The sequence below is a fragment of the Typopeltis vanoorti genome, chromosome 5 (assembly GCF_054136105.1).
Source record: "Typopeltis vanoorti isolate ZY-2024b chromosome 5, IOZ_Tvanoo_1.0, whole genome shotgun sequence".
Classification (NCBI taxonomy): Eukaryota; Metazoa; Arthropoda; class Arachnida; order Uropygi; family Thelyphonidae; genus Typopeltis; species Typopeltis vanoorti.
This window is the reverse complement of record NC_143553.1, coordinates 50,492,748-50,520,033: the sequence shown is the minus strand read 5'-3', so window position 1 is coordinate 50,520,033 and position 27,286 is coordinate 50,492,748. Positions and strand designations below refer to the sequence as shown.

Genomic DNA, 27,286 nt, shown 5'->3' with positions numbered 1-27,286 from the left:
CACTACTTTCTTCGTCTGCGGCAACTTCGGCACATCGCAAGATCATAGCAGCGTCTTCTGGGAAACGAATGTGCATCACTTTCCAAGATTGCCAATGCCTCAGGCCTGCCTGTGACCTTTGGACTAATGTTTACATCTAATTTACCCATTCATTGTATACATGATGCATTTCATATAATACTAATTTATACACGAAGTTTTTTTACATGGTATTACAATTCTACTAAAAGGAGGTAATTCTATTTACAGTTAGTACTTTATTTCTTCTGTTCGAGTACAAGTTTTTTCTCTCAGCTGATTTTTCTGACTTTAAATCCTGAAGGAATTGTTTCTTTAATAAAGTGCTTCATTCAGGATGCAATACCACCAGAGAATGACTACAATGATAACTAGAACAGGCATAGGGTCAAACACTTGTAAAGGCTTAGGCTTATATCGAGTCTGGACGTGATGTAAGGGCAGTACCGCCCATAACCAGTACAAAGATTAATAAAAAAAATAAAATGATAAAAAAAAAAAAACCCAGTGGTGTACCACAAGATCAGTGCTTGGTCCACTGTTATTCAAACTATACATTAATGATATTGGGAAGGATTTGACAAGCGACATATAGCTATTTGCTGATGATGCAAAGATAGGTAGGGTAATCAGGAATACTGCTGATATCCAGTACTTGCAGAATGATTTGAATAGGCTGGAATTGGACATTGTAAAAGTCATTCACTTTGGTGTGATTAGATATCCAATGTTGTATTGTATTGGTGGGATTATACTTGATTAAACTGATGATGCTAGGGACTTGGAGTGTTAGTAGATAGGAAGTTTAAGTTCAGTGGCCATGTAGCAAAGATTGCAAGTACAACTCAAAAGATAATTGCAATGCTGAAATGAACATTCGCATGTAAAGATAACGATGTCATTTTGCCTCTTTACAAGGCCTTGATAAGACCTCACTTGGACTTATGTGCAGGTCTGGTCTTTTGGCTTCTGTTGTGATTCTGATATGTTGGAGAGAATGCAAAGGGGAGTGTTAAAAATGATATCAGAAGTATGAAGATAATTCTGATGTCATTTATTTCTGATATAATATAATTCTGAAATGATTATGAAGATAGATTGAGAATTTGTAGACTGCAGACACTAGCAAACAGGAGAAAGAGGGGTTATATGATTGAGACTTACCAACTTCTGAAAGGATCATACAAGATTTGAATTGATGGAATTTTTCAGTTTATAGAGGGAGGGGAAAGGACAAGAGGGCATCCTTGAAAGCTGAGAATGAATGCTGCTAAGAAGGGGGGTGAGGGCTAGATTTTTCTCTCATAGGGTAGTGCGTGATTGGAATGGATTGCTATTGGATGTTGTGAGTGCAAGCAGTGTGAACGAATTCAAGAATAAGTATGATAGCTGGTGCATGTAGTATATGGCTTTCCTCGATGAGTCCCTGACTCCCTGGAGGTCTCTCTTAATCAGGGCCGGCAGTACCATTTAGGCAAACTAGGCAGCCGCCTAGGCCGCAAGCCACGAAGGGGCACAAAACTTCAAGCTATGCTTTATTCATACTTTACTAAAATATTAAAATTAAATAGTGATATATGATTTAGGTATCGATTCTTTTTCCTTATCCCTCACACTATTTTACTATTTAACTCATGGTTCTTTTCTGTTCCTTACCTAAATGATTTCAACTCTTACCACTATTTAAAATTCAGTTAAGATAAATATTTTAAAAGGTTAGCATTTTAAAATATTAAATTTCAGTATTTCATAACTTTTTTTTTTTTTTTTTGTAAATGAATTATGACAGAGAATTTTCAAATTAATTAAAAAAGAAAATAATAAAAGCCCTATTAATTTAACCTGAAAGACAATTTTATTTTGTTTAATGTTAATTAGAAACATTTTAGTTTATGAAATAAGGGGCACACTTGTAAACTTTGTCTAGGACACAAAATAACCTGGCACCGACCGTGCTCTTAATAATAATAAATTGATAAGGTTTTCTGAACCCTATTGGAGGATTGGTTAGAGATCAGACTTGAGGGCAGTGGCGGTTGATGTTCTGTAGGTTGAGGTGAGTTGTGTGGAGTAAGGTTTATGAAATGAAAGGGGAGGAGTACAGTGTGCTGTCATCTGCAAAATTGTGTATTGGGTTTGAGATCACCTGAAGTAGGTCATTGATATATAGAAGGAAGAGGGTTGGTGAGATAATAGAACCCTGCATTAGTTGAATGGTGAGAAGATAAGGAACTATCTACCGTCACACAGAAAGCTGACAATCCAACTGCAGAAATCCTGAGAACAGACCAAATGATGAAAGTTTGCTTTGTAAGCCTTTGTGCCAGACTGGTCAAAAGCTTTGGAGATATGAAATGCAACCGCTTGAGATTCGCCAAACTTCTCCATAATATTTATTCAGAGATGAGTGACATATGTGAGTAGATCTCCTGTTGATCGGCAACAATGTAATCCATACTGGTGGTGGTTTATTAGCTGGCTGCCTTCAAGGTAGTGTGGGAGTTGATGGTTTTCTCCATTACTTTAGACAGGAATGAGGTGAGTGAGATAGGGCAATAGTTAGATGGCAGTGATTTGTCCCCATTCTTGGGAATGGGTTGAATATGAGCCAATTTCCAGGCTGTGGGTTTGATACCAGTGGAGTAAGAGAGTATATACAGGCAACATAGGATAAGGGTCAGGAGACTTCTTTTTGTGTCTAATTTGGACAATATTTTTCTGATTATTTGGAATGGTTGGGGGCATTTACCATTGTCAATTATGCATGCATTGGAAGCAAAGTGTGAATCCAGGAGATTGTCTTTTTCTGTGGGTGATGATGCAATAGAGCCATCTGGGTATGATAGGGGTAGGAATAGTGTTGGCAAAAGTTACAACCAATTGCTTTGGCAAGAGACCAAAAGGCTTGGCTGCCATTTGGACAGGCTGCAAGTTTCCTGCTTTTTTATTCTTTCAAACTGTTTTGGAAGCATTGATAGTTTTTCTTGCAAATTTTCAGGCTTGAGTATAATCACTAAAGTAAGATGAGTTCTTGATGTGAGCCAGTTGTAGTTTGCTTGATTTTTTTTTATTTGTACAGCCTTGGCACATCTTTTGGAGAACTAAGGTTTAGTAGGGGACTGCAGTTCAGAGTAGTGTGGGGAATATATGTTTCCATGTCACTAAGGATTACTTTGGTCACATATTCAGTGCATATGTTTGGGTTGGAAGGCCAGAAACAATAGTCCAACCATGGGAATGAGGCATAGAAATCACAGAGGCTCTCCCACTGGGCACTGTTATAATGCCAAACTACTCTTGTATGGAAGTGACTGTGCAAACATTGTTGCATGGGGGAGGAGATGAGCACTAGATTGTGGTCAGAATTACCCAGGTGGTCTACTACATTTACTGTGTATTTGGAAGGGTCATTGGTGAGGAAGAGATCTTGGGCATTTGGGGAGTGGTTCTGGTTATCTGGTATTCTGGTTGGCATGTGAAAAATTTGTGTAAGGTCATTGGTGATGGCAAATGTTTCAGCATCTCTGCCGGAGGAGGAAAGCCAGTTGGTGTTGTGGACATTAAAATCTCCTAGCAGAATGATTTTGCTGTTAGAGAAGCATGATTGGAGAAAATCAATGTTTAAGGAGAGGAAAGGGCCCAAAGTAGTTGTGGCATTAGGAGAACAATAAACAGCAAATGAATTTGACTGAGTGGGGAAAGGATATTTTCAACCAAAGAAGGTCCAAGTTGGGCAATTGTAGGTTGGGTGCTCTCTGGGTTGGAATTTGCACCATATAAACGTAGCTGTTTTGAACAGCTTTCCTCTTGGCACCTTGTCATATGCCTTTTCCAGGTCAACAAAATTTAAATACAAATCCTTGTTATATCCCAAGATTTCTCCACTATTTGTCTTAAAGTGAAAATTTGATCCTGATAACCTCTATTTCTCTTGAATCCAGCTTGTTCTTTACCAGGCTTCCCTTCCACAATTTATAATTTTTCTTAGCAGATTCTCAAGCATACTTGCATAATTCTTACCAGAAACACTCTTAGGGAAATACTTCTGTAATTCTCGCATTCAGTTTTATTTATCTTTTTATAGATGGTACTATGAGAGCTCTGCTGCAGTCATCTGGAATTCGACTCTCTGAATTATACAATGCAGCCACTGTAAAACTTTTATGCTTCCATGTTTGAGACATTTCTGGCCGAATTTCATCTGCTTTAGCTGCATTTTCACATCATCAGGTTTTTGATGACTTTGTCTAATTCAAGTATGGATATGGATTCCTGACTTGCATTCCTGTTGTGAATTTCTACCATCATGCTGACACTGCTTGTTTCATTTAGCAGTCTTTCAAAGTAATTATTCCAGTCATCTAGAATATCTATCTTCAGTTGTCATGTCACCTTTATCATCTCTGATTCCTTTCACAGTAGTCTTTTCTCCATTTCTAAGCTTTTTTTTTTTTTTTTCAATAACCTCTAGAATATTTTGCTATCTTGATACTTATTTTCTATATTCTTACCAAGTCTTCCCATGACTTGTTTAGCTAGTTGTACACAGTGTTTAGCTTTCTTACATTTTTCTTTATATTCTCCAAGAGCACAAGCTGACTTACTTGCTAAGAACTTTTGATATGCTTTCTTCTTTAACTTTCTGAGTCTACCATGGAGTTCTGTTTTTTTTTTTTTTCTCATCTTTACAGAGAACCTGAGCACATGCTTCTCTGGCTGAATCAACTAATTTTGAAAATTGTCTGTCATTAAATGTAAAAAAAAGAAAAAAAAGCTAAATAACAAATAATTTGTAATTAAAATATCTGCTATTCTATTTGTAAAATTTTGCATAAAAATTATGAGTATGATAAAGTAGCACTATTTTCACAACATAGATAAATGATACCTATGAGATTAGGACAATGTAGCAATAAATTTCCTTATATAACTTTTCCATGAGAAACTGCTCTTAAGCAAATATTGGTCTTTTTCCAGAAAATGTTGTGCTCTATATATTCTGTAGGATCAGATTATTTTGGCTTTTGGTAATCTTGATGTTCCTCACAATGAACAAGTGCACATCTACTAGATTGACCACAGTAGGATAAACCATAGGTGTAAGGGGTCTGATAAATATTAGGGAAAGCCAGTGGAGAAACCATATCCTTCACAAAACCTACAAATGATAATTTTCCAGATTGGGCAGAATAGCATATGATAACTACACTGCTTGAAAAGAAGTCAACAGACACTATAGAGTGAGGAACAAGCAGCATTGTCACCTACCTTAATAAGATATAGGATCTCCTTTCACTCTGATGACTGCAACAATCTTATTGGGCATACTTTACACAAGCACACAATAACAATCAATGGGAATTTTGAACTTCTTCCTGGAGGCATGTAATGAGGTCCTGGACTGTTGTGGAGCAGATGATCGTTTACCTCATCCATTGTTCCAGTTCATCCCACAGACATTCAGTAGGGTTGAGATCAGGGCTCTGTGGAGGCCAATGTGGTGACATTCATGTTCACTAATTGCACAGTTGCACCAGCAGCCTCATTATTATTATTATTACGGGCAACTCCAGGGAGTCATTAGACTCATCGAGGGAGGCCCCAAATCATATTCATCACAACTATTCGACATTCATACAGTATCTATCATACCTCGCCTTAAACTCATTCACTGTCACAGCATCCACCATAGACTCAGGGAGCGCATTCCACTCATTCACCACTCTAAAAGTAAAGAACCCAGCTCTAACGCCTTTACTAACCACACTTTTGCCCAGTTTCCATGAATGTCCCCTAGTCCTCCCACAACCAGCCCTGTTCTCAAAAATATCTTCTGAATTAATTTTATAGAAACCCTTCAGTAATTTGAATGTCTCAATCATATCTCCCCTCCTCTGCCTATCAACCAATTTTTGCAACCCACAAATCCTCAACCTGTTCTCATAAGGTTCATTCCACAGACCTGCTATCATCTTGGTCACTCGCCTCTGGATCCTCTCCACCTCCTCCCCATCAAGAAGAAACCTAGGTGACCAAATCTGGGCACAGTAGTCAAGATGGGGTCTTATCAAGGCTCGATACAGAGGAACAATAACCTGCTTGTCAACGTATTCTTCAGCAACCAAGTGATTTGATGAGCTGATTTTGCCACTTTTGCAATGTGCCCCCTAAACTTCAGCTCCTTATCCACCAACACTCCTAAATATCATGCCTCATCAATTTCCTGGAGTACAGTTCCACCAATGTAGTAAACTGCTGCTAATCTTTTCACCCCAAAATGTAAAACCTTACATTTTGCCACATTAAATTGACATCCATTCTCCTTAGCCCAGGCCTCCAATCTATCCAAATCGTCTTGCAAAATTTTGACGTCATTTGCATTCACTATTGCCCTACCCAACTTTGCATCATCCGCAAACAAATGAACTGTTCCTCTCAGATCCTTTTCCTATATCATTAATGATATATTAATGATATGATATATTAATGATACAGGTTTAATGAACAAATTAAACCCAGACCCGAGGCTCAAATTAAACAAAATAGTCGAGTGCACTGACAATTCTTTAGCCGCTTCACGTACGACATGAGCTGGTATACCATCCAATCTACAGATTGTATTGACATTGAGGTTCTGTAATAGACTAGTTACCTCTACTTCATTCATCACAATTCCAGTATAAGCTGTTGGTTCTTCCATTTCTGCAAAAGTTCACCACCTGGATGATATTACTTTTGCAAAGTGCTCCGCTCAGTAATTTTTTCATTCCACTATATCGACTGATTTAGTTACCTCCCTACCCTCAGCATTTTTTAAGGATCATTCTACCATGAACATTTTCCTTTTACTTGCTACATATTGAAAAAATTGTTTGGGATTCTCTTTAGCCTGCATGGCCAATTTTCTTTCGTAATCCACATTTGCTTTTCTTACCACCCTTGTTACCATCCTGGCCTGAGCTTTATACTGTTCCTGCACCTGCTGGTCACCTTTCTCCTTAAATTCCCTCCACAGTTGTTTCTTTTTTTGCAGCTCAAGCTTAATAGTGTTATTCATCCATTTAACCTCTACTTGATTTATTATTCGGACTCTTGGTATACAGTCAACCATTGCCTCCTGCAAACACTTCTTAACCACCTCCCATGCACTATTAACATCCAGCCCTTGCAGTTTTACATGCCATGGCACTGAGCCAAGCACACACCTAAGCTTGTCATACTTACCAGCCCGGTAATTCCATATGTACCCTGTCTTAATTGTAAATTCCAACTCCTTTAGCCACTGCCCAAGTCATGACCTTATGGTCACTCTCACCAATTGGTTGCAAACATGGTCATGTTCGTTACAGCCACATTCTCAGTTGCAATTACTAGGTCAAGCACTCTCTGTCCCCTGGTATTTTCCACTACATGCTGCCGCAGATAGTTGTCCCTTAATAACCGCATAAAATCCAATTCCTTCCTCCCATGTGCCCTCTCCTCTTTCCAGTCAATGTTACCATAATTGAAATCACCCATAATAATTACTCTCCTTCCAGTCATTTCTTCTATTTGCCTACGTACTATCCCCACCATCTATTCCATCACCTGGTCTATAGCAGCACCCAATTGTATATTTTATTCTGCTAGATTCTATCTCACACCAAACAGCCTCAAATGTGCTCTTTTCTCTATCCTGCAGTTCATCTTCTATACTCCTTGGCTGCAACTCATCAGCTATCATCAATAACACTCCTTCCCCCTTTTTATTCACCCTGTCACTCCTGAACACGCTATACCCATCGCATTCAATCCCACTAGCTTTATCATCTTCTGTCAGCCATGTTTCACTAATACCAACAACCTGTGGCCTGGAAGTGCCAACCAAGGCCAAAAACTCTTCCTTCTTGTTCCTAATACTCCTGGCATTAGTGTACATGAATTGCAGAAGCCCATTTGTCCCATCCCTACTTTGATGCCTTATACTAACTATCCCATTCTGATTTTTTGTCTTTCGTACTCGCTCGGGCATAATATAATCATTCATACACTCAACTGCCTCCCTAAAGTCTGCATATCTACACTAATGCCAGGGAGTATTAGGAACAAGAAGGAAGAGTTTTTGGCCTTCCACATCCACAAATTCCACACCACTCTCCATGCATAACCCACGCATAAAGTCATTGCCAATTATGGCCCTCCTTCTAAACACGTCACTGTCATACCGCAGTAAAATACTCACCATCCTAACTCTCTCTCTTCTCTTTTGCTACCTGAAGTAATTCCCTCACATCCTCTATCATTTCCATTTTGTCCTCTTTCAAATCATTAGTTCCTGCCACGATTATCATCTCTTTCACCCTCTGTTTTTTGCACTCGAATAGATTCGCTGACGTCCTTTATCTTCGCACCCAGCTGGTACCACTTCCTCAAACTCTCAACTATCACACCTCTTAATAGCGAATCCCCATACAGCACTCACTCCTTCATTTTATTGACGTTTACGAACATTCTATTTTTTGTCGTCGCAGACTTTCGCCGGTTATTATTCGGTATACGTTCAGCACACATTTTTCCATACGCTCCAGTTGCCTTTTTGCTCTGTGTATCGCTCCATTCAAACGCGCAATTTTCACTACTCGCATTTATCACACCAATTTTCATTATCAATCAGATCATCCATTCGTTCTGTATTTTCTACCTTCATTTACACTTTCAACGACGCTCTCACACCTATCTGGCACTACCACACAAATTCTCTATCACACTGCCATTTTCTACATTCTGACTATCATTAACGATATCACTCTCGCCACCCGAAACACGCTTGAGATCCTCATTCTCCTTACACTTTCTGCACATATTAACTCCACTATTACCCTCTAACCAGACTCCCACCACTCTTCGCAAAGCATACATCTCACAGACAGCACATTGCATAAATTCGTTTACATCAAAACTCTTAAACATGCCGACCTGGCCGCCATTTTTTTCTTTATCGGTGCCATATGTACGCTATCTTATCTTAAAAATAATAATTAAAATAACAGAAAACACACAAAAATTGCACAGACACACCAAGAAACAAAAAGCAAACAATACTACTAGTAAAATTGCCAATGTTAACACAAAATACTACCAATCTTTTCAGGAGCTCTCGACAAGCCGATGATCTAATCGGTGCCAATTATGATGCTGTTCATTGTCTTGTTGAAATAGACAGTGTCAGTTTTGTTGAAATACTACAAAATAGGAAGCATTGTATTGTCCAGAATGTTCAGATACCTTTCAGGGTTCATGGCAGCACAAACAGAGACCTGAGGCCAAACCAGGAAAAACAAGTCCATAACATCAATCTGTTACCTCTGAATTTCATAGTTATGTACTCTGGTAAGAGACATTCACTGGGCATCTGCATCACCCCCCCCACACACACACACATCCATCTACTTGGTAGAGGGTGTGTAGCATGATTCGTTGCTCCATAACACAGCTTTCCAAGTTTTCACGTACCACTGTACACTCTCTTTACACCACTGAAGAAGACTCCATGTTGGTTTGGGTAATGTGGAGCTTGCATATTGCAATTGTTGGATTCTAAATGAAGAGAAATGAAAATTGTTAATACTTCTTTCAGAATCCAACATAATCCTCCATGTCAAAGGCAGGACTTGTAAATATTATTTATTGTTTGTCTTTTGCTTATAGTGTGTTATTCATACAATTGCCTTGAATTTTGTTTATTATTATTTAATAATATAATCTTAAGTAATGTAATAGTAATAAAAAGGCTCTGTATAAAAATATTATTCTTTTAATTTACTTTATTATATAATAAAATTATAAGAAGCTGTGCATGTAACTTATAGAATTTGTGTTTATTATGATTGATTGTGATTTATATAAACTATGGATTATTTCTTTATTTGTATTTCTTGAAGAGAATGTATATATGTAAGTTTAATGTACCCTATGTGAACTATGATATTTTTTTTTATTTATCATTACTGAAAGAGAAAGTAATTTTATGTAATTCTTCTGATTGGATTTGATTGGCTGTTGTCAAGGAAACAGTTAATTTTAGATAGCGCGTGTGTGGAGCGTGAGCTACGGTATTCAAAGGGAGAAGAAGTTGATATAAGCTGAACTAGCTAGAACCAGGTTTTGGCAGGAAGAATGAACGTATTTAATTGGAGAATGAAAGTAAATAAGGAGAAAGCTTATGGACAGCAAGGGGTGGCAGTAATGGGGATTTGGAAATGCCGTAAATAGATTATGAAAGGACCAGGAAATTAATAGGCAATTCGGAATATTTCTATGGAATTCTAAAATTACGACGAATTCCAGTTGTTTTGAAGAAGAACAGTGCAAGGCTGAATTTAATGCATAATAATAAATAAGGAATAAGTAGATTACTAATAGGAGTGCGTCATGACTTATGAAGCTCTATGATTAACATTTCAGTTATTATAGTGAAGATTTCTTTTGAATAGTGTTGCTTCAGAGTGATAGTTAACTACAGTTTTATGTGTGGCTATAGTGAATCTAATGTGTAAAAGATGTAACCCGGTAAGAGCAGTCATTTTTTTTTTTATATTTCAGCGTGGAGATATAAGAGTTAGCTCCACCTGATATATCTTAACATTAACTGTGGCGTTCTACTAAAAATAGCCGAAGTATGGAGCTTTAAAGTGTTTCCCCCTTGAAGTGATAACTGCCTCATAATTAAATTAAGTGCTAGTTGACTAAGAGAGAATTAGAGAATTCTACTTTAAGAATAATTATTGTGAGATTCCATAACATTGAACTGTGTGGACCATCTTCAATTATTCGGATGAATATAGCATTGACAGCTGAATGTGCGATGCCTAATGTTTTATGTTTGTTATTAGTATTTGGACTAAGCTGATTTGCATTATCTTGTTTTTAAAGTTTTACTTAAATGTACATGTTCTATAACCCTGTATTAAATGTTTATTTTATTGGATTCAATTTGTTGTTTGCCTGATTTTTCTTCATTGCACCGCCCATAAAGTTTATCGGACCTTGCGGAAGCCTTAAATATTAATTTTAAACTCGGCCTGTAGAAAAGTGAGATTGCTGAAGTTAGTTGATGATTGATTCTGCTATATTATATAGACTAATCTGAATATAGGGTGGTACAGGATAATATAAATTTCTCTATATTTGGATTAGTAATCAACCAACAATTAAGATAATAAAAAACAGATAATTTAAATAAGAACTACATTCTAACGAGATGGTGGATTCAGAGCCAGGATGTATGATCCAACACAATCCTATCATGGAAACCCATGTTGTGAGCCTCTGTTCTGAGTGTTTTTTTGCAGATTCGTGTTCCAGTCCATGTCTGAAACTCTGCATTCAATGTCAGTTTTTACATATCTTTTTTTTTTTCACCCTGTGGTTATGTTTGGTGAATGTGGTGGGTCGTCCACTGCAGGTAGCACTTGCAGTTGACTCCTTGCACTTCCATCTCAGTGTGGTATCACTGGTTGTTGACCTAGGATGTTCTAATTTGTCAACAGTTTGCTGAACAGATAGGCCTGCAACATGGCTTAATTTCTCAATGTCTCTTTCAAACTTTGTCAGTTCCCTTGTCACAGCCATTTCATCTAGAGACAGTTGCACTGACTTGAGTAATATATTGCTTTAATTTATACTTGTTACATGGCACAATGCACCTTGCCCATTGGGGGGGGGTGTCCGTTGACTTCTTGCCAAGTGTAAATGACCTAAGCATTGTTGCAGTATATTCAAATATGCCTTTTAACTTAAGAGAGGCAGCTAAATGGTTCACACTCTATTGAGAGGTTAAACCCTACTTTATTCATGGTTTTGTTGATACCTTTAGACAAGAAAGTGGATTTGCTATGCTGTACATCCTCTTGCAGCAAGGCATTAATGAAACAAAGGAAGTAAACCTGAGAGGAATAATAGTTTCTATGGAGCCAGATTTTTGATAAGGATGATGGTGTTGGTTGACCATGAATATAATGGCCAGTGCATTTTTATTAAAGAGAGAGAAAAAAAAAAAAAAAGTCCTCATTTGGCTGTCAAGGAATGAGCAGATCCAATGGTGAATACAGTAAAATTTTATAAAAAAAAAAACAACTTTTTTTTTTGTGTTTATGCAGGCTATCTGTTGCTTTTATTTTTTAAGTTTGAAAACTGTTTCTTTGGTTCCAGCTAGTTTTTTCTAGTGAGAATTGATTTTAATACCATTATGAATTGAATGTGAATGAAAATTACACCTAGGTCTTGCTTCATGTTTGTGGAGTTTTTTTTTACTGTACCTAACTAATGAATTTGGAACAGTATTGTTGGACTACTGTGGCCTAACAGAATCAAGTATTCGTTACTAGTTTCATCAACAGCATTCTTCCAAATTGTTCTTTAGTTTATTAGCCATCTAATTTGATCTATATTTGCACCAGTTTTTTTAATTATTATCTTCATGGTATCATACTCATTCTGGGAAGTCCCTCTGTCATACTCTTAGCCCATAACACTGTGCCTTAAATCCATTCACGTTCTCTGTAGTTACTTCAACAATCGGGTAGTGTATTTCAATTGTTCACCACTTGCCATTCAAAAAAATCTGCTTCTCACTCACCCTATACAACTTCAGGGATGATCTTTAATTTTACTCTATCTCTTACCATTCGACCAGAAACCTCCTTAGTCAATTGCATCTGGATTCTATCCGATATCTCTTCATCCTTTTGTAAACCCGGGGAGCAAATCTTTGGAGAGTAGGCCATATGTGGCCATTTGAGACACACAATAGAACCATAATCTCGACTTCTATAATTGCTTGATGGCTCTTTGGAATAAGTTGGTCTTAAATGTTCACTCCTCATTTTTATCATTTTTAAAAGTGATTTCCTAAATAAATTTCACTTAGAAGCAGTTCTTAAAAGGATTAATAGCACATAGAAATCCATTGGTACCTTTCAAGTGTCTAATAAGTCTGTTTTTTCAATTCATATAATATTGGCCACATGCAAGTGCCTGCTACTGCCTTCTGCATAAAACAAAGATGGTGGCAACAGAGTCCCACAAAGGCAGTGTTCCGGGCATATCTAACAGCAGCCAACCAGCACTGATAAATCGAACAATACTGTCAAGTGTTACAGCTGTAGACAAGACATCACACACAACAAAACAAGCCCGCTATGAAATTTTTGTTGCTAGTGGTCACATGTTTACTGCATAAAAATTGAAGAATTGGCATATACGCTTCTTATGAATTCGAGTCTTCCTTCTGTCCACTGTGAATCTTCTCAGTAAAATAGTTCTTTAACTTAGAAAAAGCTTGGAGCAATACCTTTCTGCAAAATGAAACAATCAATTGAAGATGAGCTAGAAAAGATCCACGATCAGTGCTTAGAATGTAAAATCACCTGCCACCAATATCAGCCTGCTTCATAGCCTCATCATGTTGACAGTGCATGACGATTTATGCTGTGAATTAAAAATACACTGCCATTATACTCAACCTTCACACTGAAAGCAGTGATACTGTGAAGGAAGACATTACCAAACTAATGGAAAATCTTGGATTTGATTTGCAGAAAACTCGCCAGATGCCACCACTTCAGACCTACGAACAAAAGAAGAGACAGGATGAACTTCCCACGACTGGCGAAAGTAACATGTGACACACTGGCAAGTGCATCAGAAGTAAGAGGGCTGTTCAATAAGTCCATGCAAAGTCTAAGAGATGGTGCCACCAGTACATATCAAGGTTATTTTTAGTTGCTGGCAACTGTTGGAGGATCACACACCAAGTTTCAGTCAGATAGATCTATTACTCTGTGTTTGGCGTTCATTTGAATCGATCAAGTACTGTGATTTGTGAAAAATGGATGAGAAAGAATTTCGTGTAGTGATTAAACATTACTTTATGAAAGGCAAAATGGCTCAGGAAACCAAAGCTAATCTTGATAAGCATTATGGTGAGTCTGTACCTTCGATTAGAACGGTTTACAAGTGGTTCAGTAACTTTCGAAGTGGTCATATGAGCACAAGTGACATTGAACATTTTGGATGCCCTGTTGAAGTCACTACTCCAGAAATTATTGAAAAAATCCATGATATGGTAATGGATGATAGAAGAGTGAAGGTGCGTGAAATTGCTAAGGATGTGGGCATCTCAAATAACCACGTACATAATATTTTACATGAACATTTACATATGAAAAAACTATCCGCAAGATGGGTGCCGCGTTTGCTCACACTGGATCAAAAACGTCAATGTGTGAACTGTTGCAAAGACAGCTTGAAGCTGCTTCAACGGAATCCAGAGGAATTTTTGGTTTGTTTCGTAATAGTGCATGAAACATGGATTCATCACTTCCAGCCTGAGACCAAGGAACTGTCAAAACAATGGGTTCTAAGCAGGGAATCTGCACCAAAGAAAGCGAAAACCGTTCCTTCAGCAGGAAAGGTTATGGCCACCGTCTTCTGGGATGCTCGTGGCATAATCCTCATAGACTTCTTGGAAAAGGGCAAAACAATTACTGGAGTGTATTATGCATCTTTGCTGGATTGTTTAAATAATGAAATAAAGGAAAAATGACCACACTTGGCAAAAAAGATTCTTTTTCATCACAACAATGAACCCGCTCTTCTGCAATTGTGACCACAAAATTGTTCAATTTATGCTACAAAGTCCTTTTGTTCCCCCCCCCCCCCCACAGATTTGGCTCCCTTGAACTACTATCTGTTTCCAAACATGAAAAAATGGCTGGTAGGAAAAAGATTTTCATCAAATGATGAGGTGATTGCAAAACAACTGCCTATTTTGAAGAGTTGGACAAATCATACTATATGGATGGGATCAAAAAAACTTGAGCATCGTTGGACTAAATGTATAGACCTCAAAGGAGACTATGTTGATAAATAAAAAAAATGTTTGTCCCCAAAAAATCGTTTTCTTTATTTTTACATGGTTATTGAACAACCCTCGCAATAGTGGCTGTGAACACCCTCAAAGTCAATTCTCCCAAATTGCCTCAATGTTTGTGCTTGCTGTGAAGATATACAGCCTTTAGCCAACGCTGAACAAAGTGACTTCACCAACAAGTTGAAGAAAAATGACAAAGTGGTGATGAAACATGTGACATTGACAAAAGAAGAATAAGAGTGCAGAAATAGTGTTATTAATAGTGAACCTGAAAACCAAAGTACTGCTTAACCAACAATCCCCACAGAGATTTCCAAATCCATTCTACAAATATAGTCTCAGTCCTAAACTCAATATTTTCTACCTTCAGTCTTCAAAACCCTACCTGTTTTTTTCTGAAAGAAACCTAAATTTCAGCCTCTCCATGCAATACTCATCCTAACTTCCTGAAATACACTCTTTGACTCCTTCTGGCTTAAGGGTGGTGTATGTGCATATATTTACTCTGATGTATCATGTCAGAGAACGATAGCACTACACATCATTTTTTTTTTTAATATTTTCTGTCTTAACAAAAAAAATCATATCCTTCCATTTCTGTTCCTGTCAGGATGTTGTCCTTATCCAACCATGTCTCACTTATTCCTATAATTTTTTATTCCAAATCAATAAATGAAATAATAATTATATTCTCCTTATTTTGAATATGTCTAGCATTTGTATACAAACAACATTTTATTTCTTGGTCAACAGAGAGTTCCATTTATTTTCTGCATTATTTTCAGAATTTGCTGGTGACTTGTTTAGCCATGCGCACATCTTACCTTTCCTACATTTTTCAGTGCGTTACTGGTGAAAAATAATGCTGGCTTATTAGCCAAGAACCCTCTGCATGATTTTTTTTTTCTTCTTCTTCTTCTCTAAGCTTTTTCACTAGCCTCCAGAACATTTTTAGCCATCTTCAGGATATTTATTTTCTTCATTATTTTCAAAAAATGATGCTTGTCTACTAAAAAAGTTTAGTAGGCAAGAACTTTCTGTATGAAATTTTCCTTTTCAGGTAGAGTTGTTACCATGATTAGTACAATAGAATGGATCAACTTAAGTCTCTTCCTTTATAAGGAGATAGTTTTTATTGTGTCCCCATGACAGGGAAGATTGGTGTGTCGTCAGTTGTATGGCACAGTGCCAATTATAGACTACCCTTACTGGTCTGCTCTCTTGTTAGATGTATATTTTCTGACTAGTTTGCCTTGAAAAACCAGTTTCTAGAATGCATTAAAAAAAAGCTAACTAGTATTCAGTTAATAAGTCCTGTAAAGATTCCTTGCATTCAGTGGAATTTGAACTGAAACCCTTTCATTTTTCCTTTGATACTACAGATGCTCTATTAACAATTCCCAGCTCATTTTTGATGTCCTTGTTTTCATATAGATATTTCTTTAGCTGGTCTCCTATGGAGGTAGGGTTTTTTTTTCACCCGGAAACAATCCCCAGAACAGGCAAACTGGCCCTGTGAACATGCATTGATTTATAGTTATGAATACTTACAATATGTGGAAGAGATGGGATCCTCACTACATGTCGTAACCTGTAGTTAACCATGAGTCACATCGTGGTAGTCAACCTAGATAAGAGATGGCACTTGAATGGGAATTTCATTATTAAGAGAGGATTAATTTAGATTTGTTTGAACTATTAATTTTCCTTAAAGGTTTCTTATCCGTGGTTTCTATTTTTTGGTCATCTGTTTCATATATTGCAAATATGGTGTTTTAACCAACTTTGTCAATTTCATACAGTAAAAAAAGTTGTAGAAAGTACATTAATCTCATTGTGAACTAGGCAGAAACACAGAGGGGGAACCTGTTGTCATTGCACATTAACAGCTGTGGAGGTAATCTTTTCCAGACTATTCCAGAGAACATGGGTAGATAGAGGATTGCAAAAAAAAAAACATGGCTGACACTGTGAAAGTGCTTGTACTGCTAAAAAAAAAAGCTTAGAAATGGAAGAAACACTGCCACATGTCATGCTAAAATCAAAGTTCATAAAGGTTGATATAAAAACTGAAAATAAAGATCTTCTAGATGCTTTGAGGCTTTAAAAATTATGAAATGAGGTAACAAATAATTGAACAGTAGTAAAAACTATTTAGTGAAATGTAGTCAAAAGGATATCAGAGATAGAAAAAGTCTTCATAAAACTCTGGTGTGAAAAGGCAGCTATGGTATTTGACATGCAATGCTACAATACGGTACTATGAAAATTTTGTATTGGCTACACTTCTGGAAAGAAGGCATAATCACAAATCAAATCATAAATTATTGTGTTAGAACTGTCATTGTACAAGTTATATATATATAAAAGGGAAGCATGCAAAATATAACCTTGTATGGGGACTACATCACTGGAAAGAGGTAGAGCAACACGGGTTTAAAACTTGTTTAATTCAGAACAAATTTTAATGGGTTAAATCTTTTTTTCAAAAAGATTTGAGTAATATTATTCTTCATGAAAATATATGGGTTTAGTTTAATACCATCACATTTTTTCACAATAAATGTTTTCTAATAAGTTAATTCCTTTCTCATTATACCTATTCACTTTTTATTATGCAATTTTAATGCAGTGCTTATTCAAGTAGATAGTAGTAATCAGTTTAGTGGTACAAACTTCGTTTGAGATATGAGTTAGCATGAATGTCTTATATTCCAACTTGAGAAACGATGTCAAAGGACCAAGTTTTGTTAATCTGAACATAGTCATTTCTATCTCATCTGATATACTTGTAAATAATGACATTTCTTAAAATAAGAATTTAAAACTTTTTTTTTTTGTTATATGAATGTTTTTATTCTTAATGTAACTTATTTTTATATGTTTTAAGGTTGCTGTACAAATGGGCAGACAGACAGGAACGACCTTCCTCTGGCAGTTTAATTCAGCTGATCACTGCAGGTGGAAAAACTGAACTTGTTACTGCTTAGTCACTCATTCTGAGTTCTTTGCTTCAGATATGTTATATGTGCATTGTCTTCAATCTAACCCTAAGTTATTTTAACTTTGGTTTGATTGCAGCAGGTAATCATTTAGATGCCAAATTTTCCTAAGAGACAATACTGGATTTTACTTTCTTTATATTTTATTATATACGTAAAATTTGGCATTTTAAATGCCAATATTTGGTAATTTGTATAATTGTGTACTTTTTAATTTAGGTGCTCATTAACCAAATATATACAAATTTCTTTTGAAGTTCCAAACAAAGTAATATAATATTGATCTGTGGTTCATTATAAGAATATAGAGAAATCAAAATTTTTATATTATAAATTCATTTGACTCTGATCCCAGCTGCACTTCATATTCATATATACAAGTAACAGTGACTCTTGGGGTGAAAATCAGTTTTTTTTTTTTTTAAGATTGAGATATTTTGATGGAATTATCATCTATCATTTTTTTCCTTATCTGTTAAAAAGTATTTGCATTGTGATGTGATTACTGTTTGTATTCAAAGAAGCAACATATGGTGTTTGGAACAGGCAGCTGTCCATCCCAATTATTTTAAATTATAGTAAAGCATAAGATAAAAGTTTTGTAAATTTTACTTAATATGTATTGGCTCATGACTTTAAAGATTATAGAGATGAATTATTCCATTTGTATTATCTGTCTTTCCAGTGATTACAAATTGGAATCTTTATATCAAATATAGATGAATTTATAAATTTTTATATGAAACTGACATTTATCCTTTCCATTCTCTTTGTGACCTTGTATCAAATTTATAAATATTAATAAACAGTCACATAGAGAATAGTTGAGAAACTTATTTTTAATACTCCACTAATAGCATATGAGTAAGTTTTACATTCTAGTACTGAGAAATTTTGGATGTGCATTATTAGGCTGCTGGATTAAACAAGTGCTACATATCTTTGTAATCTTTTTTTTTTTTTATTATTATTATTAAAAAGAGACTCATCACACAGTATATATAATATTACAGTAAATTTCACTTTTTAATGCTTGCTTTCTAAATCTTTGCATTGGGCAGTGTTACAGTGGTGGAGATTGAACTGTCCACTCTGTCTCCAAAAGTTAGATAGGGTTTAAAGGCCTTGCCTACCCCCTATAAGGGAATAAAAGACGTTAGCTTATTATTATTAGTGCTGTTTTACCATATGCAAATATATCATGATGCAGTTGTAAATTTGTATAGAGAGAGAATGGTGTTTTCTCATTTAGTAGTACACTAAAAAGGGGAGAAGGATGAATAAAGTTGAAAGTTCATACTCGTGAGATTTTTTTTCATGGGTTTATATGATAATGATTTTTGTAAGTAAATAGTTATATGTACCAATGATTTTCGATGCAGTCTTACAATGATTTTCAGTGTAAGACTTTATCATACTGGAGGCTTATTGGCTTAAAATTGCCATCTTTGGTAGGATTCATGGATTATCTAATTCTTATTCCTTGACTGTCTATCCTTTATCACAGAAAAAAAAAAACTATCATTCATTTATTATTCATTCAAAAAATTATATTAAATCTAAGAGTCATTGTTGGCTTTAAACTGTACACAGCTCAGCAAAATCATCTGCCAGTTTGTTGATACTATTGTTTCAGTTGAAGTACACATTACAAAATAGTTAATAGTACGTTCTTTTTAAACGAGAGATTTTTAAAATAATTTTTTTCTAGTTTTCAGGCAATTTTTTTTTCCTCTTCATCTTCATAATTTAGTAAAATGTTCTTCCTAACATTTCTACTTAAGGATGTGCATATTCACATAATTGTTTTTTGGTTTACAGTTGATCTCTGTATTTCTTTATGTACGATAAAAATCATGTTCAAGATGTTTTGAATAGTTCTTTCATAATTTTTACTTTATTTTCTAGATTTTTTATTGGTTTGTGATAATAAAGGAAGTTCACTATAGCAAAGTGTCTGGTTTCAGTGAGTTTGTTATAATAGTACAGTAAATTTCACTTCTTAATGCTTGCTTTCTAAACATTCTAAAAATAAACTTTCAAGAAATGAACACTTGAAAGTCACATTTGAATTTATAATAGTGATAAAAATTGGCCTAATATTTGAGTTAAACTTATTCAGTAATTTTCTATTAAAAAAAAAAGCACTATACATCAGTTGTGAATTTTTCCACCATGTTTGGGTTAAAATAACATTCTAAATTATAAAACTAAAAGAACTTGACCACTGTTATTGCAAAATTAACCGTATTTGTATTCAGGTATGTAGCTATTTAAATATATTATACTGAAGTATTTTGTGAAAAGTCCCTTGGATGATAATGTGTTTAGCACATGCTACAATAGATTTGCAGTTTCTCAAAAATCTGGTTAATATGAACATGCATTGCAGAAACTGTGTTGTTCATGCCATCTGTAAAGAGGACTTGCAGTTTGTGACATATTGCAGATTACTAAAATTCTATATCATCTTCAGTTCTGATATGATATAGGCATATAGCAGTATCTTCTGTTTACAAAGGAATTCATATATATAAAAGAAAAGCCTGTGCCTTTACTGATCTGAAAGGGCAAGTTAGTTTGCAGATTGTGGGTATGGGGCTCTATTTTATTTTTCTTCCTTGTCACCTGAAGGGCGAGAAGGGGGGAGGGGCATTATTTTTGCAATAATGTTTTTTTATATACAGAATTCTTTCAATAATTTTATTAAGAATTGGTGTACATAAGAATCTCCTGAGGTGAGGAAGAGAGGGGATTTCTGTTTCACAACGAATGGCTTAAGAATAAAGGACCAACAATAATTACTCATTGTGAAATTCAATTTTTAACTATGTAGTATTATTTAAAAAAAATTGATTGAATTACACCAGAAAAATTTTAGTAAAATTTTGATGTTTATCTTATTTATAACTAAGAACAATCATTCAGATTCAAAACTAATTTTAAATAATTCTATTTCCTGTCTTAGTTTAATATGAAATTTAAAGAAATTTCAGTTGTCCAAACTATGCTTACAAATTGGTTCCACTTATGGGAGGGAAATCACCGGTTCACTATTGCAATCAAAGTCATGCTTAGGCAGTTAAATTGTAATTTAATTTGTCATTCAAAAAGGACAAACAATAAGACATTGCTGTACTGAACTAATGTAAATCAAGCTTTCAGACTTGAAATAATAGAATCATTAATAAGCTGATGATCTCTGGTATTTTGTCTATATTTGTTTAAAAAAAAAAAAAAAAAAAAAAAAAGTATTTTTAGGCACATGTAGGTGAGAAATAAGTCAGTTCATGATGCTAAAAACAATTGTACTACTATCATATAATGCTGTAGTTGCAGTGTTTTTTTTTACATATTTATGAAGAAATGCTAAGGATTTATAAATTTTCTTACATGTAACATTTTTGACATAAGTTAAAAAAAAAAGTTAGCAATATTATGAATGCTGTATTATTTACATTGCTAACTGTTAACAGGGTATGATTCGAAGAAGTGTTTTAAATAAATAATGAAACCACTAGTGAAGCATTATTGTTGAAAGTGAAATGGATATTACCTATTTTAAAACAAATATTTTATATTTACGATTATCAACAAGATTAACAAGTTATAAATACTAGTGATTCAAATATTTTGAATTTAGGAGTATTTCTTTCAAAGTATGTTGACCAACATGTTCCTATATCATACCTCTCCAATTGTATTTTAACTTCAATTAAAATTGTTAATTTTTGTTATGTTTATAATACTTCCATTTTTTTTTTTTTTTTTTTTGCACATTCCATCAATAAAGAAATGAATATTTTAGGAGTTATTTTTTTATAAATGTGATATTTTTATGTATTACAGTAAAATACTGTTTTCTTGCTATAAAGAGATAATGTTTGTTGTATTACAGATTAACTACTGTTGATATTAGTTAATAAAATGAATGTCAGCATGGATCATTTTTGTATTTTTATTTAAAACTGTGGCAGTAATGCCTTCATGATTGTTAGGTTATGAAAAATCCAAGATTTTGGTAAAGTAACTAATTAATCAGCAGATTACTTCATGATCATTTTTAACACATGCATTTTGTATATGTATATATTAGAGCTCATCATGATTGCAAAGTTCCTGTGTTTTCATTACATGAATCTACCTGTGGAATACCACATTAGTGCTAATGTAATATAGGTTTACATTGTATTAGTACTCTAAATGGGCTAAGGATCAGATCATCTGGAAACCCTACACTAGACCAAAAATGGCTATTTTTTTTGGAAGCCGCTTCCAATAAGTGATCTTTACATCAATTGCCTTACTATCCCATAATGCAAAACACACCCTTTCATATGTGTAAGATCCTGGCATAAATGGCCTTATGCCAGGCAGTGAAATTCCATCAACCATCGAAACATTTCAAATTCAAACCCCCACATCTCTGATGGATGGGAAGATGAGACCTGTTTGATCCATAAAGTTGCTGAAAATACCCCGTAGAAAGGGGAGGAGGATAAAAGGCTTTGACTAGTTACTGACTAAGGTAAAATTGCAACATGTGGAAAGCTTTATTTCTCTTTGGCTGAGTCACAGATAATGAAATACTCTTGAATATACCGTAAAACATTTATTTATTGTTCGACTCAGTGAGAAATACACAATACTATAGTGCTTCTCTTTGTTAATATAGTACTTATATAATGCTTACAAATTTTCCACAGTGATATGGCTCATGTTATTTGTTAATTTGGAGTGATAGCATATCTTGTTTACTTGGCTTCAACATTATGAAAGAAAGTTGGTTTTAGTTCAGCACACTTAACATAGACTTCTTTCCTACCAATATTTATGATCATGGTTAGGAAAGATGAAAATTCAAAGGGCTGACAATTTTGACCAATTCCTATCCAACTCATAATGCAAAATTTCTGACAGCTATATTAAAAATCATGTTTTTTTTTATCTGATGATAATAACAAAGTAATGCTTTTTGAAAAAAAATCAACTCATCTTTTGCATGTACATTAAGAAATAGAAAATATTTCTTTTGTATTTACTAAAAAGAGCCATAAGGCATCCTTTTGGCAAAGTGGATACTAGATCCAACATTATTTCAAAGCCAAATGTTTGTAGAAACTATGAAAGTTTCATAAGTTAACCTGAGAGCTTACAAGAATACAATCCTTGGCATGCCCAAGTTCCGTTAACCTGCGCTAACGGAACTTGGTAAAGGTTTCAGTAACCTGATAGCTGTTTCCAACTAGTTGGTTCTCTTCAGAGAACAGAAACTCATTCGTTACTAAGGAAATCGAAATGCCAAAGAAATGTATTATTCGTAAGTGAACTCTAGGTTAGTGTGTAAAAGTAATTGCTAAAGAAAGAGCCATAAGGCTTCATTTTGGCAACATAAAATTTTGTAGGCAAAGTGGATGGATACTAGATCCAACATTATTTCAAAGCTGAATGTTTGTGGAAACTCTGAAAGTTTCGTAAGTTGACCTGAGCTAACAAGAATGCAGTCCTCGACATCCCTGAGTTGCCTTATCTTTGACATCCTTACTCAGTTTCCATGGATACCCCACAAGTTCTCTTCCTTCCTCCCTTATCTACCATAAACTATAAAATCATACTTGCATCTACGAAGGTGGTCCAAAAAGTTCTTCGCCTCAAAAAGATATATTTTTTTTTTAAGTTGGTACATCTGTCATAAGTATCCATGTGAAATTGCAAGTCATTCTATCAAGTAGTTTGTTTTATACAGCTGTCTGAAGCAAAAGTGTTGTCTGTATCCCTTGAAATGGATAAAATTGAGTATCATGCGATTATAAAATTCTTTATAAAAGAAGGGTTAACGCCAGAACAAATTCATTCAAAGTTCATAAAAGTTTATGGGCACTCTTCTTTATAGGCATTTCAAAAGAACATGTATGATATATTTTGCATGAAGAATTGCAAATGAAAAAGCTTTGTGCAAGATGGGTGCTGCACTTGCTCACAGCATTTGATAGGTTTAAAAACGCACTCGCATGAAAATCTCTGAACAGTGCTTGGAGCATTTTAACAAGAATAAAACTGATTTTGTGGATGAGATTTGGATTCACCATTACACACCAGAATCCAAACAGTGGACAGAAGCTGGTTCCATCAGCAGGAAAGGCCATGGCATCAGTGTTTTGGGATGCTAAAAGCATTTTGTTTATTAATTATCTTGAAAAGGGTAAAACAATAACTGGGGAATAATATTCCGATCTTTTAACCAGACTAGATGAAAAAAAATCATGAGAAAAGACCCGGTTTGCAGAAGAAAAAAAAAATCATCTTTCATCAGGACAATACACCTGCCCACAAAGGTGTTTTGGCAATGGGAAAATTAAAGGATCTGCACTATGAATTGTTGGAACATCTACCCTATTCCCCAGATTTGGCTCCCTCTCTCTTCCCAAAACTAGAACTCTTTCTCACTGGTCAGCGTTTTTCTTTGAATCAAGAGGTGGTTGCAGCTCTAGAGGCATATTTTGCAAATTGTCTTGCTTTAGCAATTTGCTAAAACAAGACCTGCCTTTTAACAAAGCCATGCTGTTCTCAGCTCAGTAGATGATCAAGGTGCTACTACTTACCTTTGGATGCAGAGCCTTATTACCCTCTCTAGCATAATCCCACTAATATAATATGACATTGGATATCTCATTACAAAGAGCATAACTTTGGTTGATTTGAATAGACTGGACTTGTGGGCATGGCTTTCAGTTCAATGTTAGTCTATTCAAATCATTCTCTAAGTACTGCATGCCAGTCTTGTTCCTACTAACCCTGCCTATGTTTGCATTATCAGCAAATAGCTGTAAAATATTAATGTAAACTCTGAATAACAATGGAGGTTTGATCCCTGAGGTATACCACTGATCATCATAAATCTTGCAAATTCAAATCCCCACACATCTTTTTTTTTTTTATATGCCAGTCAGCCATTCTCTTATTGACACTAATATTTCATAATCGAATCCCATATTCTCAAATTTACACAGCAGTCTTCCATGCTATATTCTGGCAAAAGCCTTAGTTGAGTCCAAATATGTTGTAGCCATTCCTTTTGTCTAACTGAACTGTCACATTATTATAAAATATGTGCAAGTTACTCATGACCTTCCCTTAGGATTCTAAGGGAATATATCTTGCAAAGTAGGTTTACTATGTCAACATGCTCTAATTTCCTAAAATCTTCACTACCACTCCAGAAATGTTGATAGTTGGACACATCTTTGCACCACCCTTGTGCAATAGGATTATCATCCATCTTTCCACTCCTGTGAAGTCTTCCCTGCCTGGTCCAAGGAACAGCCAGTTCAGCTGAATATTCTTTTAGCATCCATACTATTGCATCAGCCCCCACTGTCAATTTCTTATTCAGTTTGTGCAACAGCTCTAGTTCCACCTCCTCATACATTTGAATTTCTTAATCTAGTGGAGAGGCAGTGAGCTCAATGTTGTGCACCACATTGGCCACTCAATTAATCTTTTCTGAATTTGTTACACACCACCTACATTTAGTAGAGTTATTCTTTCATACCCTTTCTTTTACATGCAGCATAACAATAGAATTCTTCGGAATTGTCTTTACCTTGTAGAGCCAGTTTCTTTTCATAATTAGACTTAGTTTTCCATACAACAGTTGTAAGCCTGCTCTTTATAAATTTCATAACTGACATTATCCTTATGTACACAGTATTCCTTCCAAATCATCTTTTTCTTAAGAAGAGAATATAATAAATAGTTGTTCACAAGAGACTTCACTATGTATTTCACTTTGGGAGCATGCACCTATACGTTTTTTTTTTTTTTTCTTCAGTTAAGACAACTATTAAAATCACTTAAAATTTCTTTGTTTCATAAAATAACTAGTATTGGGAAATAAGGTGAGCACTACTATTTCAGCCACAGATGGGAATTTTGTCTTAAACTGATTTACATCATACTAGGGTTTATGTAATTTTACTGTCATTTTCTTTAATTACTCAGAGGTGCACACACATAATCTTAAACTAGCTCTGTAAAACAATACAACTGTCAACATCTCTTTATTGTGTTGAAAAAGTGGAGCCAGTTCCAAAATACATGCATATCCTATAATTAGCACTTTATCTTCTGAATTATTTCATTACAACAATATATCACATCTGGATGTGTATCTTAAATGCACACAAAAATAGTGACACGTTAGAAAAATAAACATTCTAAATTTGGTGACTTTACTAACCACTCTATCAATTTTGTAAAAAAAAAAAAAAAAAAAAAAATGAATATGCTGTCTACAGAACCTGAAGTATCTAATTAAATAAACAACACAGAAAGAAACTATATTTTCTAAAACTTTTATTGTTTTAAGTTTTTTTTTTTCCCCTTCAAATATGTATCATTACAATATTATTTCAATTTTCTTGTGATGAGTTTTCTGCAATATACTGCTTCAGGAAATTGTCTTGCAACAGGTTATTAAATTTGGTTTCATTCTTATGAGATTTCACCATTATTATCCAGTCAATGTTCAGGATAATTAGAGTCCCCCATTATAATTATTTGTTTCACACCCATCATTAGTTGGTAATGCATTTCATCGTCACTAGCAACTGATCTACAAGGTCTGTAAAAACATTCTATGTATTTGATCCTGTTAAATTACAATCACACGACATTGCTTCCAATACTAGTAAAATTTTTGCTTTCATTATTTCAGAGTGCTTGACCTAGTAATTGCATCTGAGGATCTGACTGTAACGAATATGACCATATTGCCACCAATTAGTGAAAGTGATCATAGGGTCTTAACTTGGGAGGTGGCTAAAGGTGTGGAATTTACAATTAAGACAGGGTACATGTGGAATTATCGGGCTGGTAAGTATGACAAGCTTAAGAGTTTGATTGGTTCAGTGCCATGGCATGTAAAACTGCAAGGGCTGGATGTTGATAGTGCATGGGAGGCAGTTAAGAAGTGTTTGCAGGAGGCAATGGCTGACTATACCTAGAGTCCGAATAATAAATCAAGTAGGGATTAAATGGATGAATAACACCATTAAGCTTGAGCTGCAAAAAAAGAAACGAGGGGGGGAGGGCAGCGTAGGCATCATGGGACAGAGCCCCTAGTATATATATAAATAAATACACATGCTGTGTGTGTATATACATGTTCTTACCACCACCCTTCACATTAACACCCTCAAAAACAGAGCTATAACAATTTGCTGATGAACAAGCTCTTAAACAAGAATTACAAATTATTTACAATGACTATAGCAAGAATATCATCAATAGAATTCTTCATAAAGCTTAACCGAAAAGTACAAATAATATAGATTACAGTAAAACCATAGCTATC

The 27,286-nt window shown here is 35.0% G+C and overlaps 1 protein-coding gene across 1 annotated transcript in view; it reads left to right on the top strand.

Moving 5' to 3' along the window:
• Dhpr (dihydropteridine reductase) overlaps positions 1 to 21,878 on the top strand; it is a 100,713-nt gene extending 78,835 nt beyond the window's left edge. The window contains exon 5 of the mRNA XM_090393117.1: positions 17,820 to 21,878. Within this exon, the coding sequence (XP_090249243.1) occupies positions 17,820 to 17,919 (100 nt within the window). The 3' untranslated portion in view covers positions 17,920 to 21,878. The remainder of the gene's footprint in view (positions 1 to 17,819) is intronic.
• Positions 21,879 to 27,286: the final 5,408 nt, after the last annotated feature.